This window comes from Trichoplax adhaerens, genomic scaffold (assembly GCF_000150275.1).
Source record: "Trichoplax adhaerens TRIADscaffold_1 genomic scaffold, whole genome shotgun sequence".
NCBI classification, from domain to species: Eukaryota; Metazoa; Placozoa; class Uniplacotomia; order Trichoplacea; family Trichoplacidae; genus Trichoplax; species Trichoplax adhaerens.
Genome location: NW_002060943.1, coordinates 6892193 through 6910092, shown reverse-complemented (window position 1 = coordinate 6910092; position 17900 = coordinate 6892193). Strand labels below are relative to the sequence as shown.

The 17900-nt window shown below is 32.4% G+C and overlaps 3 protein-coding genes across 3 annotated transcripts; 1 reads left to right on the top strand and 2 right to left on the bottom strand.

Annotated features, from left to right (window-relative positions):
* Nucleotides 1–837: 837 nt before the first annotated feature.
* Nucleotides 838–4461, top strand: TRIADDRAFT_1023 (uncharacterized protein; the record flags this gene model as incomplete). Its single annotated transcript, XM_002108716.1, has 7 exons — nucleotides 838–1480; nucleotides 1899–2174; nucleotides 2345–2475; nucleotides 2770–2951; nucleotides 3350–3488; nucleotides 3764–3951; nucleotides 4206–4461. Coding segments are annotated over 7 exons (1815 nt in total), but the record flags the coding sequence as incomplete, so codon positions are not given.
* A 1688-nt stretch (nucleotides 4462–6149) lies between these two features.
* TRIADDRAFT_18827 (uncharacterized protein) lies at nucleotides 6150–9401 on the bottom strand (the record flags this gene model as incomplete). Its single annotated transcript, XM_002107967.1, has 6 exons — nucleotides 6150–6537; nucleotides 7107–7306; nucleotides 7453–7651; nucleotides 7683–7849; nucleotides 7957–8357; nucleotides 8603–9401. The coding sequence occupies 6 exons, from the start codon at nucleotides 9399–9401 to the stop codon at nucleotides 6150–6152; spliced, it is 2154 nt and encodes a 717-aa protein (XP_002108003.1).
* A 2738-nt stretch (nucleotides 9402–12139) lies between these two features.
* On the bottom strand, nucleotides 12140–16150 carry TRIADDRAFT_52042 (uncharacterized protein; the record flags this gene model as incomplete). The annotated part of the gene is made up of 6 exons (XM_002107966.1): nucleotides 12140–12524; nucleotides 12708–12802; nucleotides 13759–13915; nucleotides 14022–14212; nucleotides 14366–14775; nucleotides 15019–16150. The coding sequence occupies 6 exons, from the start codon at nucleotides 16148–16150 to the stop codon at nucleotides 12140–12142; spliced, it is 2370 nt and encodes a 789-aa protein (XP_002108002.1).
* Between the last annotated feature and the right edge of the window lie 1750 nt (nucleotides 16151–17900).

The window sequence follows — 17900 nt, the reverse complement described above, 5'->3', positions numbered from 1 at the left end:
AAAAAATCAATCAATCCATAATTACTGTATATATATACAGTACAGTAGAATCGAAATTCGTCGAACTCGACTATTTCTATATATACTGCACAGCATAGACGAATGTACTACAGGATGCAAGTAGAGTTGACAATACTACACCCAAAAATTCAATGGGCATCGCTAGCATCCACTTGTCAAGAAATGCTGTCTACTGTCTCAACGGCTGGCGGCCCCCATCCATTTTGAAAGTAATTTATGCAAAATAGCGATGACGTCTGATGGGTGCAGTACACCCTGGAACGCCTACAACCTATAGATAGTGTAGGTGTAGATCAGTAATGCGCTTGGTAGTCCATTATTATTAAGAAATCAAAAGGTCAAGAGGCAAGACAGGATTCTCCAACTGGTTTGTTATTGGAGAATCAGCTGTTGTAACGCCATTTCAATCAATCAATTCAGAATAGGATAAGAGAAACATTTTCTTTCGGCAGTGTTGTATCTCGTTCAATTAGACAATTTCTTTTCCATGTTGGTCATACATGATCGAAGAAATTGTTGCTAAGTTCAATTATTAAGCAATTTTATGGCTCTACCACAGATAGTTTAACGTAAGAATTTACTGTAGATGTTGTGTACAGGTGCTTGACTACCAGAATTTACTTTATTTATTACACGGCCAATTTTTGCACTAGTATTCACTAGTCTACCATTCAATTCCACACTAAATTATCATTGAGTCCAACTTGAAAAATGTCCAATACTGCACCAAGTAAAAACGAGAATTCTTCTTCTGCTAAATTATATATTAAAACTAGTCAAGATGACGACAATGTGACCCCATATAATGCTAAATTTGGCTATGGACCATGTCAGCCAGATTGGTTACAATGTTGTAATTCGGCCAAATGGTTGACAGTTCATGTCGGCGCCTTCGTCTTTTTGGCTGGGATGCAAGTTACTGGGTTAAAAGCTGCTGCGGCACGACCATTAGAGAAGCAATTTGGATTCACCAGTACCGAAATTGGCATTATGGCAGCCATGTATGATGTTGGAGCGGCTATATTTGGCTTTATATTTAGTTTTTTCGCTGCTCATACGCATAAAGGGAAATGGGTAGCGACTGGAAGCATATTAATGGCTGTCGGATCGATGATTATTGCTTCTCCTCATTTCATTTACGGACGTTATCAATATTCTGCGGTTTTAAATGTAAGCAGTATATGTGATGAAACAGTCAGTGGTAGCTGTACTAGTGGTGCGATATCTTCGTCATCTGTACAACTTATTATCCTCTCCTTGGGCCAACTTATTTCTGGTATGGGGTCGACAATTATTTGGACTATCGCTTATCCCTATCTCGACGAAAATGTCAGCCCAACAGCATCACCTATCTACATAGGTGTATTTGGCGCGTTAGCTTCTCTTGGACCTGGAGCTGGATATTTACTAGGAGGCGCTTTCTTAAATTTCTTTGTCGATTGGCCTACTAGACCAACAGGTATCATGACATTAAATTGCAAGTGAATTGTTATTACTGTATAGACTCGACGAATATTCATTTACTTTACGACCAAAGTTGAGTTAACATGAATGGTATAGAAATATGTGCCCTATTTATAATATTGGTCTACAGCGTTATCCTACATTGAAGCATTCATGAATTAATACTGCAGTAAGCTGTAACATGATATGTAGCTGTGAAATTAGCTAGAATGACCCTTACCAATAGTGAATGTTTGGTAATCGTACAAGGTTACAAAAACAATCTGTAACTTAACCATTCCAACTATGTTATTATCAAATTATTCAAGGCCTGTAAATTCATGATAGAAAAATGGATAAAAAATATACAATCATATAATCAAACTAGTCTAAGTCTAATGAATAATCAAAGTATCGTTTTTCGCCCATCATAGATATCAACTCTTCCGATCCGCAATGGGTTGGCGCTTGGTGGTTTGGCTATGTATTATCTGCTATATTAATGGCTATGACAGCGGTTCCTTTACTAGCCTATCCCAAGCATTTACCAGAATACGAGAAAAACAAAGAAAAGCGTGCTAAGATTGCTATCGGTAAATCTGTAATTGACAATAACTACGGCAATAGTATTAAAGAGCTACCAAAAGCTGTTAAAGAATTGGTTACAAACAAGGTTTTCTTATTCGTTACACTTGGAGCTACGACAGAGGGTATGGCAACAATATCGCTTACTACGAAACTATACACATATCACTTAGTTATTTAGTTTATTATGTACATTTTTAGAAATTTTATGTCTATTCTTATTATTTACCCAGTACTAGTTATTAGTAGTTACTGTATAGAAATTTAATATTTTCCATTCGCGATATCAATATAGGAATGACTGTTGGTGGACTATCAACGTTCATTCCAAAGTATCTACAAACTCAAATGAACATCTCGTCATCGCGTGCAAGTTTCCTTTCTGGCATCTTAGTTGTCATTGGAGCTGCAAGTGGAATGCAGCTAGTACGTTCAATTACTTAGTATTTACGTGTATATTGTATGCAAGTAACTTAACAATGCAATGTATCGTCTAACGATATCACACTATTCCTATTAGAAAATGACTTATTTGTACTTTACAGTTTTTCCTAGCGGAAGTATACTCATCACGTTATACAGCGATATCATAGATTCTTTTAAAATGTTTTACGAAGTCTAGGCTGCTAAGATCGCATAAATATTTACATATATACTGTATAACAGTTCCTTCATAATTTTCAATAGAATACTGATAATATAAATACACTGTAATTTTAGGGAGGAGTTGTCGTTCGCGTAAAAAGATTGCGTCCGGTTCAGATTGCAAAATTCTGCTACTCAGTTGGCATTGCAGGGATATTTTGTGCTCTTCTTATATTATTTAATTGTTCAGATGTTCCTATAGCTGGGGTAACCAAATCGTACCTTGCTAACAATACTAGCCAATCATTAACCAACATGTAAGTAATTTTTTCGAATACGACATTATTCTTAAATATGCATGCATAACATGATTAGTTATTAGCGTCTAGTAAGTCTAAACACTTTAGTGGCCGTACTAGACAGTATCGAGGGCTAGACATACCGTTTAGACATTTAATTGTCTAGTTTTATGTGAAGTAACAATACTTTGTATAGTTTAGGATTAGGATTATTAAAGTATACTCAGCCATTCAGATAAAGTCGATGTTTAATATTTCATTTTCTATTATAGTCGTTTGTATTTTACCGAAGCAATTAAATTTTCGTATCATTTTTGATATAGCAGAAATTGACAAATTTTCTAATTTTTATAATATTGCGTACTTTAAGAATATTTACGTTCGTACTAAGATAGTATTGATGGACACTATTTTAGGAATCTTGTATCAGGATGTAATGGCAATTGCAATTGCTACATATCAAACTACGATCCAGTATGTGGTATCGATGGTATATCTTATGCATCTCCTTGCTATGCTGGCTGCTCATATTCGCGAATCAATGGTACTAGTAAGGTATTAACATCGTTGATAATAACTGTACCACTGGATATTCAATAGAATTCTACTATTGCTATTTTACTATTGCATAAACGTAATACCTTACTCAAATTGTCACTGTATTATAGTGTTGGAAGTTGTTTCTCGCATACTGACTTTGAATCTAGTAGTTTCTACAAAAATTTATATTGGTACTAACGTACAGAAATTCGATAGTACAGCAGCTTTAGTTTATAATTTACTCAGGCGACAACGAAGCTAATTGAGTAATGTGCTATCTTGAATTATAGTATTATTATTCATGTTCCTGTATCAGCAAAGGCAATACTTCTGCAACGATGGCTAGCCAATCCTATGATGCTGTTCGTGAACTATGCCCCAATAACTGTAAATTTTTCATTCCAGTGTTAATTGCCATATCATTGAGCATGTTTATAACATATTTTAATTCAGTCCCGGCATCGCAAGTCATTATGAGGTAATAAGATTGACTCATAAGAACATTAAAAGTAAACGGACCATCTATTTTTGTAACTGTTTGTACTATAGTTTAACTTTGTATCGACTGCTTTATATATCGAAATGCTTTATTATCGAATATTGCTAAGAACGAAAACTTATGGTGTAATAGTAATACTAGTATTATAACTTATTAATTCTTACGAGAATATTAATAACTAAGCTATTAACTATTATTATTAACTTATTCATTTTTCTTTGTGTGTTGTGTAGATGCGTACCAGAAAGTCAGCGGTGTTTTGCTTTAGGTATTAATTGGCTTGTACTGCGTTTACTAGGATCTGTGCCGGGTCCACTTATTGTTGGCAGTATTATTGACCAGTCATGTATACTTTGGAACGAGCAATGTGGTAGACGATCATTTTGCTGGAAGTATGATAATTACCTGTTGAGTGTACTGTTGACAGTTGTCTTAGTCACTCTAAAGACGCTGACGGCGGTATTCTTCTTCTTGGCATGGTATTTCTTTAATAAACAAGAGATTAAATCATCGAAGCAAAAAAACAAGAACCTACCTGCTAGTAGCAAAGAAACAACCGATACGTATCAAATTCAGTATGCTAATGATAGTCGAGAAGATACACCTACAGAAGAAAAGTATGACTTCTAGAATCGATTTGCATACTTCAATGATTATTTCAGTAAACTAACTGATGTTCGGTGAGATATTTATTGAGATTAAGCATGTTTCAATACATAGATTGTTTTATTGTTAAGTTAATGTTAAGTTGTAATAAATATTTTCTTATGAACGGTATTTAATTTTTTCATTTGATTAATTGTATCAATTAAATCTATTCTTTCTTTTGTACGATCTACTACTCGTATAACATGATAATTTTTGATAACTCTCGATCCTATAAGATAGTATATCATATTTTTATCGCCGCTTACATTGACTTAAAATTATATTGTTGCTTATGATAAAGCCATTTGATAATATTATAATCTTCTTCTCATGGATCTGTGTGTTCAGTTGCAAGTGGTTCCAAATTTAAAGTTTTCGAAGGTATAGGAAACAAACTATACTATAGAAAGGAGAGCAGTCATAATATAACAAAGAATCTTTGAAATTACATACTACTGACTTTCCGAAGTAAAATTTATAAATCAAAAAACGTTTTGATTACAGGAAATCTCTAATCTAATCAATTGACGTATCGAATAAATGATGAAAATAATTGACTAGAATTGGATAATTATATATTCTCAACGTGTAAGAAACTAATAATAGTGCTATAGTATAGGATGTATAAGGGATGGATTTACTTGAATATTATTTTAAGACTTTGCTATTTTCGTGCCCGCGTAACTGGCACCAAATTCAAATGATCGTAGTACTGTATGTTGATGTATTAAAAATATAAATTAGCCTAATGGATAATTATACTGTAGTTATCTATTGATACTATCGCTGCGTAATTTGATGGTATCAATAAATTGGGGTATAATTAATTATAGTTCTTTACGTTAGTACTATGATTACAGTATTATATCTCAAACTTTTAAATACGGTATTTAAAGAGAGTGAATATAAACCAATTTGTTTCTCTCGAATCTACAAGGAGAGATCTATAGTAACCTATTTCAGTACAGCGATTTCTACTTCAGATTTCGTTAGTTGCAATAGTCACAATGTTAATATTTTCTGACGTTAGTTTACGACAGTTTACATACTGTTTTATCGTAACCACTATATTGTACGCAATTATAGTCTACATTAAAGTATCGCTTTTCTACTAAAGCCTTTATGTATTTCTGTGCATGGCAACTAATACCGCTAACGCTGACTCATCAAACTCTCTGTCACACTGCTATATCAAGGACAATAAAATAATCAAATGATTGCTTTTGATAATATGCATATATTTTTAAAACGAAGGTTATTTTAAAATAGTTATAAGCATTTTAAAATCAGTCGGATGAATGTATACAAGAATTATATGAAAGCATCGCATAAATGCTTTAGAAATAGTTTAAATGCTAAAAATAAATTCCTATTTCTACTGTACTAAATCAACATCAATATTTTTCCTGATTTATTTTAATGTAAAATGTTCAGTCATATGGCGTAATTTATAAAAAATAGCTCGAAATCAACAGTGAATTATATTTCTTTACATTAATAGAAAAACATAAAAGAGGCCTAAAAGGTTACTAAACTGTTGTTACTTTAGTGATCAACATAATTTTAGATTTAGGAGAATCTGAGATATTTCTTGTGTTACTCTTTTCTTTCAATCTGTTATCACTAAAGCAATTTCGCTTATTACTTTCTTGCGAAACTGGATAGAAATGCCAAGCTAATAAATATGCTATGAGTTTAAGAGATTTGAAAGTAGCCATAGCAGCAAATACTAATAAGCTTAAAGTATCATTATGATAGGCCCAACAAAATCCTCGCTGATTACAATTTTCATCCCACAGTGAGCAAGAGTGATCTAAAATAACTCCAAAGATTACCGGTCCAATTAAGCCACCTATTAAACGGGCAAAAGTACCCATCAATCCTACCGCAAAAGCATTTTGATTCTCTGGCACAGACCTAAAATTCGATTTTAGAGGCAACATATTACAAGTGAATAGATCGATATTCGTGAGCGTAAATAACTTGGCTATTAATATCTTGAAATACGTGCTATCCTTAAATTTTAGAAACTAATAGAGAATATTTTACGATAAGTATATATAGTATTAAATATTATGCTGCCAGATTGTGATTTCTGTTTAGAAGTCAACCCACAGAATATAGACTGTATCACAGACGCAAATATTCCACAGTACATTGACTTTACCATAAAAAATTATTCTAATTTTACTATCAAAGATGATATAATTGAAACTAATTCGACAGTAACTGAAAGAATAAGTAAAATTAAATCTAAATTACACTATAAATGTTTAGAATTGAATTAGTAGAGATGGAGTAGAAGGCTACTGTAATTGTTGATTAAAAGGATATAACATTGATACACCTTTCGATTGTGAGTTAATATCAAATATTTTGATGACTATGGTAGTTGATATCTATTTTTATTTGAACGAATGCATTTACTAGGTTGTATAAGCTTTAATTGAGGATCATTAATACTGATTCGTTTTAATTGGTTTTACCGTAGAATAATCTGCATTCCTGGTGCTACATTGAGAAATGTTGAGATCATAATAAAGGCCAATAAGATAAAGAAAGGAATAGACAGACTACATGATCCTTGGCAATTGCCGCCATAAGCCTCGCGAACAGGGATGGATAATGTGCCTTCCTTGCTTTGAAAGTCATCGCTTGTATTTATGCATTCACAGTCATAGTATTCCTGAAACATTTAATAATTACAAATAAAGATAGATTAAGTATGTTCTTTAACTACGTCAGTGTAATGTGTAGTTAGCCATCAAACTTAATTTTCGTGCAATAATTTGCGCTATAGCAACATGATTTCATCGCTACTCAATCGCTTACCATAATGTTAGTTTTTGAATTTAGTATCCTTTTCCTACATCCTGCATGACATGGTGAGAAATAGCTTTTCCCATCTAATCCACAAATTAGGTTGTACTTTACTTCATTGCAATGGCAGGGTAAATTGCAGTTGCCGGTAATGTTTGCAGTAAATAATGGATTGTAACTAAAAACGCGCATGAAAAAATTAGTACTTGTACTAATTTGGAAAAGTTGATGAATATTCATACTTGGAACTTATGTTTGTATGGTAAGGAATATTTACACCAGCAAATGGCGGACTATCACATTTGATTAGCAATCCAAGGCTCAGAAAGAGCCCAATTAGCGAAATTAGGGCGCAGAATTTAACCGTTTTATCTTCATATAGATTCAAATATTTCATTACAACTCCACCCTAAGTATAAAAGAAATCTAGGTTATTAGTAATGGATTACTGATACTTAATTACCATTTATAAGTTCTCACCAATTTGACTGCTACTGTAAATAATTAATGACTTACAATAATTATTCCTCCAGCTCCACCGACTACTGTAACGGCACCTGCAATGAGTACGGATGTTGATAGCCCAAGAGAGAATTGAGAGTCTATATATTTTGGTAAGAATGAAGATAATCCGGAAATATTAACTTCTTCGAACGCAAAAGCCATGATGGTACACATAAGAACTTTATTAGTTAATAGTTCATATAACGCTTTCGGGAAATCAGATAGGCGCCTTTTAAATTCAACATCTTCCTTAGCGGATGATAATGCTTTTCGTTCAGCTCTATAGCGCTGATAATTAGGTAAATGCTTCGGGAAACCGAGCATTGGAATCGCAATCAAGAAAAGTAAAATAGCAGTTATAACATAGCCTAGCCACCAGGCTCCGATCCATCTTGGATCCGACGGAGTCAGATCTAAAAATTAAAAATACCTTTCTTATGAGCGAGTTATTTGAAAATTGATGTTAGTTTATTCGCAAAATTACTTTTGATTTAAGATCGATAAACACTGTACTTATTAATATATAAACAGTACTATCTTACGTACGATAATTTAACAAACTGGCAATAAGGTGATTCCATTACACTTTAATACTGATAACACTTTTATACTGGTGCTAAAATTGCTACTAAATCTCTAAAACAGTTCCAAAAATTACTACCTGACGGCGTTGACGGCCAATCTATGTAGATATTGAGCAAAATTCCACCTAATAAGAATCCTAGTGCGGGACCTAATGCTGCCATAGAATTAATTATTCCAACGTAAATTGGAGATGATTTAGGGCTAACGTTTTCATCAGCATATGCAATACTAACATTATAGACTGTTGATACGCCTAATCCAATAATAATTTGTGCTCCAATAAAAATAGCTGTATATAAGTCTGAAGAATAAACTTTTTTTTGCTGGCAAGTATTGCCTGTAGAGGTATTTGATAAAACTGAAGATAAGCTGCAAAGATCAGATTGATTAATTAAGTCGGAATACACATATTTTTCGGTGATAAATTGAGGTGTACTGAAGAGCAGCGACCCTATCCCGAAAGTTAAAGCCCCATATCCCAACCATTGACCTTTGTGCCCTTGCGAAGCAAAATAGGTAAAAAGGACTGAACCAGCTGAAGCAGTAATCTCGTTAACACTGACAATGAGACCAACTTGAGTGCTAGTGATATTAAATCGACGTTCTAATGGCCTAACAACAACAGCTCGTAGCCCAGTAACTTGCATACTAGCAACAGTAAAGTACATTGCTATAATAAACAGCAACCAACGAGGTTTATTGATAACTTGTAAAAAATCAGGTGACCATTTAAAATAGCCAAATCTTGATTTGATAGTTGTATCTAAGGCATCGTGATATCTTTGATCTTGGTCAAGACTATTTCTTGCGCTATTAGTTCGATCTATATCGGCACAAAAATCTTGACTAGCTGCTTCTGTCCCAGCAGCCATAACAAATTTATTTCAATTATGTTTTGAAAATATCTTAATTAAGTCAATTACGAATCTTTGGATGAAAGAATAGTTCTTCAGCCGAGACTAAGTATCAGAAATGTTTCAAGTTTGCAGTCTTTAAGTGCTATCGCCAGCTAGAAAATAGCGTATGAGTGAATATAAGACAGGATAAGCGAAAATAAAAGTAGTAAAATAAAAATGGTGTCCTATTTCAAGGGGAGAAACAGCTTAGCTAACTAAAGCTAATTCTAAAGTGTCAGTAGGCACTGAATGATTAGCTTCAAGTCAAGGAGAAGCTTGGTTATTTGCTTTCAGTAAATTCTTATAAGTTAATAAGTTAGATCAATCTTTTTGATGCTTTCTTATTTGGAAGCACTGTAATTGCAAGTTGCACTCACTATGATAGCTATTCCAGTAGCGGAAAGTAAAAATATTCCAGCTTATATCGAATTTAGTAAGTAATCAAGGTAATACCGATATATTTCTCTTTCAAATGATAATTATAATTCAATATACCCTGCAAAGTTCGCATAGGGTAAATTATGATGCAGCTTGTTGAAATTTTGGAAGTCAATTTCATTAACAAAAAGGAAATGAATGTTTCTTCGTTTTAAAGTAAGATATGCTTTGATGAAATTACATAAGCCATCGATACCAATCCTTGCTGTAAAATTAGGAGCGACACTTCATAACTTAGATAAATGTCAAGCGATTAAAAAGATGTATCAGCAAGAGTCAATTAACAAAAAGGACTATACAGTAGTAGTCAGCAATGATAAAATATTCTTCCTTGAAATGAATCAAATAAATATTTCAGATGCAGAAACCATCTTGACATCAAATTAACTACAAAGTATCAAATCTAAATTCCTTGCCAAGCTTGTTAGAATATTAGAGAGAACTAACCGGCTAGAAGGCGCTACACTTTGAATATTAGTATTCACTTATCTTGATGATCGTAGAGAGATGATGACAATAATTTTAGTGTGGTTAAATTCAACCTATATTTTTCCTACTTCAACACTACTTATTAAAAATTGATATACCTGAATAGGGTTATAGACTTGTAGCCTAAAATAATCAGCTCTTGGGCTTGTTGCATGCCAAGGAAACTATGATCGCATCAGCTGACCGAGTTGTAGCGTTTTATGGCTCTAGGCTGGGACGTATTATGCTGAACGTGTAAATCATTGATTATAATTATTATATGTTGTCATAAGAAAGAATTTTACAATAGATAAATGAATAAATAAATAATGAATAAGAATGTCTGGTAAGCATATAAAATACGGTAGAGCATAGAATAATGAATAATTTATTTAAACTTATTTCTTAGGAGAATTATTACCGGCAAGAGGCTACACTTTGAACATTTGCATTCATTTATCTTAATAATCGTAGAAAGTGAAGAAGATAATAATTCTGTACGGTCAAATTCAACTGATACTTTCCCTACTCCAAGGCTAATAACCAAAATTTGATATGCGTAAGTAAGATTATAGATTTCTAGCCTAAATCAATCAGTTACTTGGCCTGTTGAATGACAAACAACAATAATCTCATCTGCCTACTAGATTATACAGTAGTATTTTACGTCTCTACAAGGGGTCACATAATTCTGTAAATGAGAATCATTATTAAATCATTATTATAGGTTACTGCAGAAAGGATTTAACATTGCTAAATAAATAAATAATGAATAAGAATGCCTAGTAAGCATATAAATTATCATACAGAATGATGAATCAGTTATTTCTTTAGAGAATTTTTATGCACAACGGACTACTGTCATTAGGGCTCTTAACTAGTAGGCGTAGAAAGTATCTGGGTAGTATATTATTCAGTATAAAAAGTATTGCCCCAAAGCATACGTAGCTGTAGTAAGTAACGCTAGCTCATAGTTTGTGATGGTTTTGCATATCGTATTCTGCACCATATAAAATGAGTCGAATTATGGAAATAGAAATTTTAATGGAGTATTATGTAAGTTTAATCAGCTAGTGAGTCTTTCTGAGAAGGATAGAAGCTAAAGATTACGCATAAAAATAACTTAATCAAGACCAAGCTAATACATATTCAATTTTAAATCATCATAATGGATATATTCAATTCAAAAAATTATATTCGCCTGCTTTTATGATCAATGCAAATACTTGACCAAGCATCTTTTTATTCACAGAAAATAATTGATTAAAATTTTTAGGATTAAATTATATAGCTAAAAAGCATGTTGAAAATGCAGAGTCGTAACGTTAAAGATCTCACATATTTATTAAATTAATGGATTATGTGTAAATATTTTAATTTAAAGCTAATGACATTCATAGGAAATAATTCACAAAGGAGTGTAAAATTGCCTTAAGGAGATGAATGAACATTTAGAGTGCTGAAATTTAGGGTACTAGATCTCCAACATGATTTATAAATTTTACCCTTTCCTTATTATAGGCATCGTCATTATTGAGTCAAAATATATGGTGGAGAATAAATTGGAACGCGTCCGTTTTTTACTTCTTTTACAATTCCACACGGTCACATAAAGGATTATTATGGAGAATATGAGTTATTTCCATAAAATTAGAACGATAAAGCAAGCATGGAATTATATTGTGTATTAATAATTAATATTGAAATTTTATTATATACTGTACTACTGCATGTATATTTTAACTTAATATTAAATAAATTTATAAATTTATTTAAAAGCAATTATTGCTATAGATTAGTGCAGTTGCTTAAAAAGCCGTAACATAACTGTTTCCAATTTCAACAGTGTTAATATCACAGTCCGCAAACGATGACATAGAAGGGGTCATAGGTAGGTCATTTTTACCTCGCCCTCTAGCTACTTTTTCTTCTTTACTATGAACATGCCACAGCAATATAAAAGTTAGTAATTTTAAAAATTTTAATATAGCAACGCACGCAAATAGATATAAGGACATTTTGACATTGTCATACTGCCAGCAGAATTTACTATCGCTACAGTTGGTGTTCCATAAAGAGCAGGAAAAATCGATAATTCCACCTATAGTAATGGTACCGATAATATTGCCAAATATTTTTGTAAAAAACCCCCGCAATGCAATTCCGTACGCTCTTTGATTTTCTGGAATATTTCTAAAAGCGGTTCGATAAATTGAAAAGATTAAAACAGTATTAGATGACTTTAGCAGAGATTATAGCTGCAATAAGTTTAACTAAGCAATCACAGTTTGTTTTTCTTTAGCTAGTCCGTAGCTGAATAATATCAAGCTATCCTATTGATTTTAAACGTAAGCTGATCAAAGTTAAGTGCATTACCTTAGGATAATGGAAATTGTTGGAGAGACGACGATAAATGATGCAAAAGATGATATGAACACGCCTATGAATAAGGGATATATTGCATCACAGTCCTTACGGCAGTATCCATTCGTAGCGATATTAAGATTATTGCTGGAGATACAGCTGCAATTGGTGAAGACCTGAAATTGAAATAAGGAATTGTCATATAAATGCTATTAAGTGGTAATTTTTGAAATGTATATATATATTATTAATTATATTGAAATGTTGATAACAACTCGTTGGATTAAATGAATTAGATATATTTTTACATTTATTCAAAATTTATAAACTAGTATCTAATAAAATTCAAACATCTATATCCTAAGTTAAGTTAGAGTAAAGAAGGATTGTTAATTAATAAAAAATATTGTTTATTAAATGCAGTTCCTAAATCACCAAGCTTATCTAGATAATGTGGCTTAGAAATATTTCTTGATATCATCAAGTATGAGGAACGTATAATGTAAGGACAGTTATGCTTCAAGATACGACATTGCTTATTCGTTCAAATTGTACAGTGATTTTAAATGCCATTACTACAATAGTTAAAAATATGATATTTTTAAATAGAAAGTTCCTAATTTAGAAATTGCATTTTTTGATCTACATTAGCGAGTTAGCAATTTGTTTCCTTTGTAGTAGTTCTGATAAGTAGACTGTACGATTAATGTCATTGTCGATTTTAATCAAAATAATAAACGCAGCAAATTATTTTAATAAATTAATAGCATTTATTGACTATTTATGAATTTATATGAAAGCATACCGGCAGCATCATTTGAAGTTAACGTAATCTTTTAAAGGTATTGTTGGTATAACTGTACTTGCATAAATTTTACTTTTAATACTTGACAAAATTCAGGCGAAGTCTTAGTAGTATAATGGGGTAACACATGATGAAATGCATTACAATACGAATGCATAATTTAGTTGATCTCATACGCAAATGCTATAGTCAATAATCGTTATAGTTTATGAAGCAAGTGATAATTATTGTCCAGGTATGTAATTGTAGCTTAATTACCACTTCATTCCTACTATTGATTGATTTCGTTCTGCAGCCAGCATTGCATGGTGAAGCATAAACTAACCCATCACTTCCACATATAGGGGAAAATTGTATATTTTGACAATTGCAGCCAGTGCTACACTGTGTTGCCGTTGCATATGCGGAAGAATACCTGAAAATCAAAAAATTATTACATTATTACAGACTCAGTTTAAATTGGTCAATGTAAGCAGCAACAAAAAAAAAATGAATTTTTCTATCAATAATGTTATTCATACGTCGTTGATAAGTTAAGACTATTAGGCTGATAATTATTGGAATTATTATTGGACCCAATTCCAATAATTGGTATATTTCCGCATTGTATTAACAGTACTCCCGAAGTTAAAAAATTTATAAAGCAAGCGTAAGCGCAAAATTTCGAAATAGCTGATCCTTGTAACTTCCATCGTTTTGTAAGATATCCACCCTAATTTATTTTAAAAATTTATAATCAATTTTTGAAAGCTCATCTATATAAGCAATAGCAACTAGGTATTTAATTGATGACAATAATTAAGATAAAGATTGCTAGTATAAATAAGAAATCACGCCAGTTATATATTATTAACATTGATTTTACCAAAAATTGGCCGACGCTGGAGCCAATAATCACTGCTCCTCCGCCTGCGATGCTAGATACGAATATGGATAAGCCAGTTTGTGACTGAACATACTTTGGTAGAAATGTAATTAATCCTCCGATCGTAATTTTTTCTAATGTTAAACCAATAGTTGGTAGCATAAATAGTGAATTGCAAACTAGTTGTCTTGTAACGGTGAGAAGTTGGCCTATAGTAGTTTCATAAGATTTATCATTATTACTAATTTCAGCCGATTGACACCGTCTTCTTGCCCTTTTACTATCTTTATAAGTTGATAAATGATGCGGAAAAGCGAAAAATAACGGAGCGAACAGTAATAATGCAGATCCTGTGCCTAGATAGCTTAGCCACCAAGCTCCAATCCATTTAACATCAGAAGGAAGAAGATCTAATTATAATTTGATGAATTTTAGTTAGAAATAATCAGCCTATAAAAATGGTTCTGCATCTCATTATTTGGATATTGTATTAAATAATTATAATAGATGCACACTATTCCAGTAATATGATGATACTGATCCCATAGCATTAAATTAATGTATTAATACTATTTAAGAAAAGGATTAAACAATCCTGCCATCCAAGTATTATGTAACGAATTTCAATTAAAGATAATTAGCCTAGATTTTACCTGTCGTGATAGTAGGCCAATTGATATAGATATTATTCATAATACCGCCTAAAAATAATCCACCAGAGGTACCGATAACTGACATCATATTAATAATTGCGATAAATAATGGCGATACTGTAGGCTTAACATTTTCATCTAAGTAAGCAATACCAAGGCAATATTGTATCGTCAAGCCGCAACCGACTGCAGATTGAGCAATAACAAATAGAAAAGTATAAACCCAATGGGACGATGAATCCGAAGTAGAGCAATTGGATTTAGTATGAGTAAAATTGTTACTATTAGAACATAAGCTATTGGTAATTTCAGATGTGCTATAGTGATAAAGTGGAGCAAGAAAATGAGGTAGCGCAAAGGTTAAAAAACCTAACCCAGTAATGACTATACTCCAACCTATCCATTTATTTTTATAACGTTGGGCGATCACAAATGTTAGTAAAGGGCCACATACACCACCTATAGCATCGTTAACGCTCATGATACTTCCTAAATAAGTTGAAGTCATATTGTATCTTTTCTCCAGAGATGGTACAATCGTGGCTTTAATTCCATGAGCTTGCATATGAGCGAGTAGAATGGTTGTGCATAAAAAAAATAAAAAGTACTTTGGGGAGTTAAATTGTTGAAGCCATGCTGGTTGATAGTTAAAGTAGCCACATTTACTTTGACGTAATTTGACTTTGAGTTTGCCATTTTGCGGATAATGGTTGTCTGTATTTTGTTGGTGCCGGTTGTGATCATGACATTTGTCTACTTTATCACTCTCATCGGCTTGATTTTCCTCGTTACAATTATATTTCAGAACATCATGATTATTATTGCGATGGAAATCATCGTTCTTACCGGGGTTATTATCATCGTTCTTGCCGGGATTATAGTCATCGCTTTGATGGCTATTGTCACTGCTGCCGTTGTGATCGCCATGACAAACCATACTCTCGTTCTTTTCATACAGATGATGATAAATACCGTCTATATTAACTATTCCATTGATATCCGTTTTAGGTAGAGACTGTGATTGATGATAAACTTGTTGACAAGTTTCGTTAGCCACTTTATCGAATTCAGGTTGATTAGTAATGTCAGTATTGAATTTATCACTATTGGAGGATTCAAGAACGTCCTTCATTTTGAGCGGAGAGAGTAATCACCTCGATGCTTAGTAGAAGTTTTGGTATTTTTCTCTGTCTAATGATAGGCTTTACACAAGTAGTCTTAACGATTTATAGTTTTCAATGTCGAACGATCATAATATTTGTAGAATCGAAAAAAAATTGGCAATTACTCTACTTAAGCGGTAGCCTTTTTTTCCTTTATTACGGTGTTTAAGTTATTTCAGGCCGCTACAGAGGCTAAATAGACTGTTTGTTTTAATTGAGGGAGAAAAATACAGGCAAATCATCATTCTTCACAGTGTTACCGGCGCACGGAGAGAAATTTATATTTCAATTGAGAGGAGTATATCTTACTATTTCGTTTTTTCTAGTTTAGAATCAGCACAAGGTAAAAGGAGATACTAAAGTCATAGTAAATAATGAAACATAGACCTATGAGTTAAGGCGGATATATGCAGTATGAATAGCTCCAAAATACTATTAAATGAAGCTACTAATTAATGTAGTAATCGTAGAAATTATTCGATACCTTTTTTAACCTATACGCACCGAGTTATTGGGAAGAATTGTATTAATATGATCAATTTATCCAACTTGGTAAAGCAGGATGACGGTAGTCAATTTTAAAATGAGTTTATTCTGACGTCGCAATTTCTACAATAAGAAATAAAACTATACAATCGAAAAAGTTCCTAAACATTCTATGATCGATGGCTGATTTCTATTTATGATAGTTAGAATAATTTGTTTGATATACAGTAATTACATTTGGATATTGTTCAGACTACTGTTTAACTATTGACCGTTGTTAAATTCAAATTGTGGGCCTCACGCTAATTTGCCTCAGGCAAGGTATAATTATTAGTCTTGTTAATATGGATACATGGACCTTAAAGATCAAAGAGTTGGGGATTTCCTATTTAAACTAGGCCTACTGCTAATGGATAGTCAACCAATAGAACTAATTAATCACTGATTATAACTAGTTGTTATTAATTGTAACATTTCTTAATTATGTTATCGCTGTTGCTACTTTTCCCTCTCTTTCTACCACGTCCTATCTTGAATGATTTATTTTACAGAAGAAAACACAAAATGACTCAACCCCATTTTGTTCTTTAATTTAGTAACATTAAGTTAATACAATTTTATTGCATTTTGTAAAGAAATGATAATACATAAAAAAAGTAGTCAATACAGCTGAATAAATAGGTTATTATTTTCTCATTTTGACTCCACGTGATGAAATCTATCTGGACGATTTATCACGTTGTTACAATATCCAATAGCGAATCAATGCTGTATGTTGGTATAAAAAAACACCAGGAAGAGGCGAAGTAAGAATGAATGTCTAATAAATTGTAGTCTAATTTCTTTTATTACTTGTAAAGGCGATCTTTTAATGCTAAGCATAGGGGTTAAATTATTGTCAATACAATGGAGACGTGGATGTTGTTTATAGTAATCATCATTGTAATATTATGATAGTGGACGATTTTGATTAGTCTATGACGCAGAACGAACAATATTGTTATGATAAACTAAAGGTTAATGAGGAAAACAAATATCGATGAAGAATTTCTTGGCAAGTCTTTGAAAACACATCGTAGGAGGAGAATTGATAATAAATCAATCATAATTTAATTGTTCTCCAACGGCCTATCTGCTGATGTCACTGAATATAGGCTAGCAAAAATCATTTAATTCAAGTAATTCGTTGGAACGAAAGCATTTCTATTGGACAATTATTGTCTTGGTCTAGTA